Source organism: Vespa velutina, chromosome 8, assembly GCF_912470025.1.
Source record: "Vespa velutina chromosome 8, iVesVel2.1, whole genome shotgun sequence".
In the NCBI taxonomy this organism is placed as follows: Eukaryota; Metazoa; Arthropoda; class Insecta; order Hymenoptera; family Vespidae; genus Vespa; species Vespa velutina.
Window position 1 is genome coordinate 2,173,321 of NC_062195.1, and position 5,000 is coordinate 2,178,320.

General features: G+C 27.9%; 1 protein-coding gene across 3 annotated transcripts in view; it reads right to left on the reverse strand.

The window, feature by feature from the left end:
- Positions 1-1,912: 1,912 nt before the first annotated feature.
- Positions 1,913-5,000, reverse strand: part of LOC124951366 (GTP-binding protein GEM) — a 40,691-nt gene continuing 37,603 nt past the window's right edge. For all 3 annotated transcript variants that reach the window (XM_047499703.1, XM_047499702.1, XM_047499704.1), the window contains exons 6-8: positions 4,650-4,732; positions 3,710-3,893; positions 1,913-2,992 (exon numbers count right to left, since the gene is read on the reverse strand). In XM_047499703.1, coding sequence (XP_047355659.1) covers positions 2,697-2,992; positions 3,710-3,893; positions 4,650-4,732 — 563 coding nt within the window. In that variant the 3' untranslated portion in view covers positions 1,913-2,696. The remainder of the gene's footprint in view (positions 2,993-3,709; positions 3,894-4,649; positions 4,733-5,000) is intronic.

A 5,000-nucleotide genomic window follows, 5' to 3' on the forward strand; every position in this document is an offset into this window, starting at 1 on the left:
TTTTTTCGACTTCTATACCATTTTTAACTATAGGAACAATAAAAAATATCACCTCACAATATAAAAACATAAGTAAGGTATATATATTTATGTGTGTGTGTGTGTGTGTGTGTGTGTATACAGGATGGGATAAAAACTTCGACAACCTTCACTATATCCTTTCTTTTTAGAGCTATAGAGAATTTTTGATGTTATTTTAAAATCATTAGTTTAGAAGATATTTCATTGTTGGTGTCCTTATTACGAAGGAGAAAAAAAATGTAATTTAAAAAAATTATTAACAAAATTAATTTTATTATAATGATATTATATGTTTAAATAAATAAAGAATAAATTACGATTGAAAACGGTATTTGTATCGTGTTTCTACGACTTTTCGTTTCGAAGATATCGCCTTCGAAAGATTTTCATTCATAATGATTTGTACAGTACAGCTGTTCGTAGTAGTGTAGTAGTAGTAGTAATAGTAGTAGTATTGTAGTAGGGCAGCGTAAATTCTTGGAATTTATATAGGTTAGTATGTCACCGTGCCAATATGAATGAAATTATGTAGGTCAGTAGGTTAATTTAAATATCTTTCACTTATATGGAAATATCTTCGGAACTAAAGGACATAGAGATTTGAATTAAACGCCATTTTAAAGGGTAAAATTTTCTCTATTTCTTTTTTTTTTTTTTTTCAACATATTGTTAATAATTAATTAACAAGTTTTGTAAACAAATTCATATTTTTATATAATTTATTTTACTTTGTCAATTAATACATTCAATTTGCGACTGATATTTTAATTAATTAATTGAAATTACATTACAGTTAATAAATAATTAATAAACAAATTGTTTTTTTTATCCGACGAAACAATTTTTTTTTGTATACGATTTTAATAAACAAGTTTTTCAATCGCATGGGAATATCTTCGGAATCAAAAGTCGTAGAGATTTGGATCGAACGCCATTTCAAAGGGCAAAATTTTCTCTATTATTTAAATATATTTTTAATAATAAATTAAAAATTTGTTATAAATAATTTTTGTAAACAAATTCTTACGAACATAATTTATCTTATTATATCTTGTCAAAAAATAAATTTGTATTGCGAATGATTTTATAAAATTACATTAATTAATAAACAATTAATAAGCAAATTATTCTTTTTTTTTTTTTAGAAAACAATTTCTTTTCTATACTTTTGCTAGCTAGGTTTTTTCAATTGCATGGGAATATCTTTGGAGATAAAAAGCGTAATAAATTGAAGTACAGAATAAGTATAAATAAAATGGAGAGATTTAAGGTGATCAAAGTTATTATCCTGGCCTGTATGTTTATATACATACATATATATATATATATATATATATATATATATATATATTATATGTATTATATGAGAGTCTATTTTGTTCAAATCCAAGAAGCATTAAAGTTATAAATACAAATCGTGTTTATATGGTATCTTTTCATATTAAGAAGAATACAAAAGAATAGCAACATGATACTTTGAAATATATATTTTGAACATAACAGCATTCGCATCTTTCAAAAGAAACATTAAATATATATATATATATATATAATATTTACCACTTAAAAAAAATTTATCGTATTGTACAGGAAGCTGTGTAAATTTAGGTGGCTCGCTAATTGTATGCCCTGGTCCAACCTCTGACTTTTCTATATATATATATATATATATATATATATATATATATATAATATATATATATATATATATATATATATATATATCCGTCCTTATGTCGATTTGATCCATATATTTATTTATTTATTTATTTATTTATTTATTTATTTATTTATTTATTTATCTATTTATTTATTTTTTTTGGTCGACACTGAATCGTTAGTTTCATCATTGAAGATCGTTATCTTCGAATGAAAAAAACTACGTTTCGTAATGCAGCTTATATCCTACAAAATTCTTAGTTATATATATATATATATGTATATACATATATAATAAACACGGAACACGTTTATAGTGATTTACCAGAAGATTATTTTCATATTTAACGTTAGACAATGCTCGCGAAGTGATTAGTTTAATCAACAGAATTAATTTCTCGCTAGAGAGAGAGAGAGAGAGAGAGAGAGAGAGAGAGAGAGAGAGAAAGAGAGTCAACTTGAGTCCCGTATGATCAAAAAAAAAAAAAAAATAAAAAAAAAAAAAAAAAAAAAAAAGAAAACAAAACAAAACAAAAAACTCTCATTCGAAATTAATTAGATTGGCACTTAGATATCGCCGCTTGATAATAATAATATAAAAATGTACCTCTTTTGGCTGTTATCATCGACATATTGGATTTCCTTTCTTTTTTTTTTTTTTTTTGTTTATCCTTTTACTCGCACCTTTACGCAACAACGTTCTTTTTTACGTTCCTTTTTTAACGCTCTTGTTGTAAAATATTATGCAATGTGTTTAATATAATATATCCACCAAGAGGACAGAGAGAGAGAGAGAGAAAGAGAGAGAGAGAGAGAGAGAGAGAGAGAGAGAGAGAGAAAAAGAGACAGAGAAAGAGAGAGGGAGAGAGAGAGAGAAAGAGAAAGAGAAAAAGAGAGGGAAAGAGAAAGAGAGACAGTTTTCCCATCTCCCCTCGTTCCACCCTTCCCATCACTTCCTTTCTCCCCCCTCCCACCCTGATCCCGAGAAAAGTCTATCCTTCTTTTTTTTTTCCGATCTACAACACGTGAAGATCTTCGCAGTTCTTGAATTTACTATCCTCTCTTCTGAAGAGTGAATTTAACATTTGTTTAGCCTTCATGCTAGCTCGTACAACTACTCCAGACTTATTATACCAATGACCGCCTCCCTCGCTCGCCGTATTACCACCACTTTGATTCTCCAATTGGCCTTGATCAATTTTTAGCCGTATTTGTTTCAATATACCGACCAATAATTCGTCGACGTTATGTTTAATACCAACCGACACCTCGATGAACTTCGCACGATATCTACATGCCTTATCCTTGCCGTCTGTTAAAAAGAAGACGAATTAAAGTTAAAAAAATAAATGAGATTTAATGGGTATGCGTTTATATAGAGAGAGAGGGAGGTTGAACGGGGGCGGACGAGGGAATCGATGGGTAAAGGTCAATGAAAATTTTCTATACGATTATAATAATACGTTTATTCTCTATCTTGAGTTCTTTCGATCGTTAAAATTTCTTTCGTTCCTTTTTCTTGTTTCTCTTATCTTTTCCCTTTTATTTTTGTCCATTTTTATTCTTCATCAAATCACAATAATAATGTTTTCATTCCTTATCCAGATCATAAAAAAATCTAATTGCAGGCCCGATATGTCACGATAAAAAGTCGAATTTCTCTTTTTGATATCATTTTTAGGAACTTTTAATAACTTTCGGAAACTTTCCTCTTTCTCCATTCCACCCGAGGAAAGTGACTTTTGACCTCAATTCCATATTAATATTAATTAAAAGCTTTGATCGATTGATAATTGATTGAACCATCAAGTACAGTTTTTCTTCTTTGTTACATTTGCTTTTAAATTATTCATGTTATTTTAACGAAGTGGAAAGAGAGAGGCATACATACATATATATATATATATATATATATATATATATATATATATATATAGAGAGAGAGAGAGAGAGAGAGAGAAAGGAAGAGGGAAAGAGAAAGAAAAAAAAATAGGTATTGTTTTATATATTTTCTTTTTCTTTTACAAACCTGAATATGGAACGACTCGTGAACGAGCTAGGTCGACCTTATTGCCCACGAGAATGACAGGTTTACCGAGGTCCTGATCACGTAGGTAAGCTAAATATTGTTCTGCCTTTTGAAAGGATGCCTTGTCGATTACCGAATACATTACCACGAAAGCATCCGGAGGTGGTATCTTCTCTAATTCCGTCTGAAATTAATCAAAAAGAAATGTCAAATATTTTTATTCTTAATACATACACGCACATATACACACATTTCATTGAAATTGATCACAAGTATACTCATTGTACTGTCTCGTAATCGTACATTTAATTATTTACGTATAAGTATTGTGCAAATTAAATTATTGTAGTACGGTATTTACATCAAAAGAAAACTAATTGACGGATTTTAAAAATTAATTGGGCATTCCTTCTATGGAAAATTTTTTTGGATAAATAATTTTTGTCTTCTTTTTTTTAGCTCGAAGAAAAAAGAAGGAACTCTTAAGAGTTCGTGGTTTTACAATCGGCAAAAGAAAAAAGAAACGAAGAAAGAAAGAAAGAAAGAAAGAAAGAAATTTAATCTCGAAAAAGAGATATTTGTATTTTAATATCACCTAATAAATTTTCATACTTTATCTTATAATTTTCTCTTATCGTTTTTCAATATTATGATATTATCAATTTTTCTGTATAATTTTTATTAATTTAACGATGATTTTAATTTCTTTTTCTTTTTTTCTTTCTTTTCTTCTTTTTTTTTTTTAATTATTAAATTATACCGAATTAATATTCATATACAAAAATTCTGTTCTCTCTCTGTTTGAAATATTTTAATTTGATTGTTAATCTACAAAAAAAAAAAAAAAAAAAAAAAAAAAAAAAAAAAAGAAAAAAACAAAAAAATAACTAAAAAACAAAAAACAACAAGGAAAAAAGGGAAAAGAATATATTTCTCTCACCTTTGGATTGGATATATTTAAAAATATCAATTCGCTTTCCTCTCCATCAAGTTTCACAAAAACGGATTGTTCACTCGGCATATCTGTAACAAAGACCAAGGAAGGATAAATTCACTGCTAAATGAGAAACAAAGGATTCAATGGAGAGAGAAAGAGAGAGAGAGAGAGAGAGAGAGAGAGAGAGAGAGAGAGAGAGAGAGAGAGAGAGAGAGAGACAAAGTAAGATTAAGAAAGGAAAATACTCGAAAGGAAAAATACAGTGACTTTACTTTAATTTACTTTTTCATTTATTTTTATACTACCACGGTTATACGAAATTGTTGACGGATCATTTCCTTTTTGTTTTTCTTT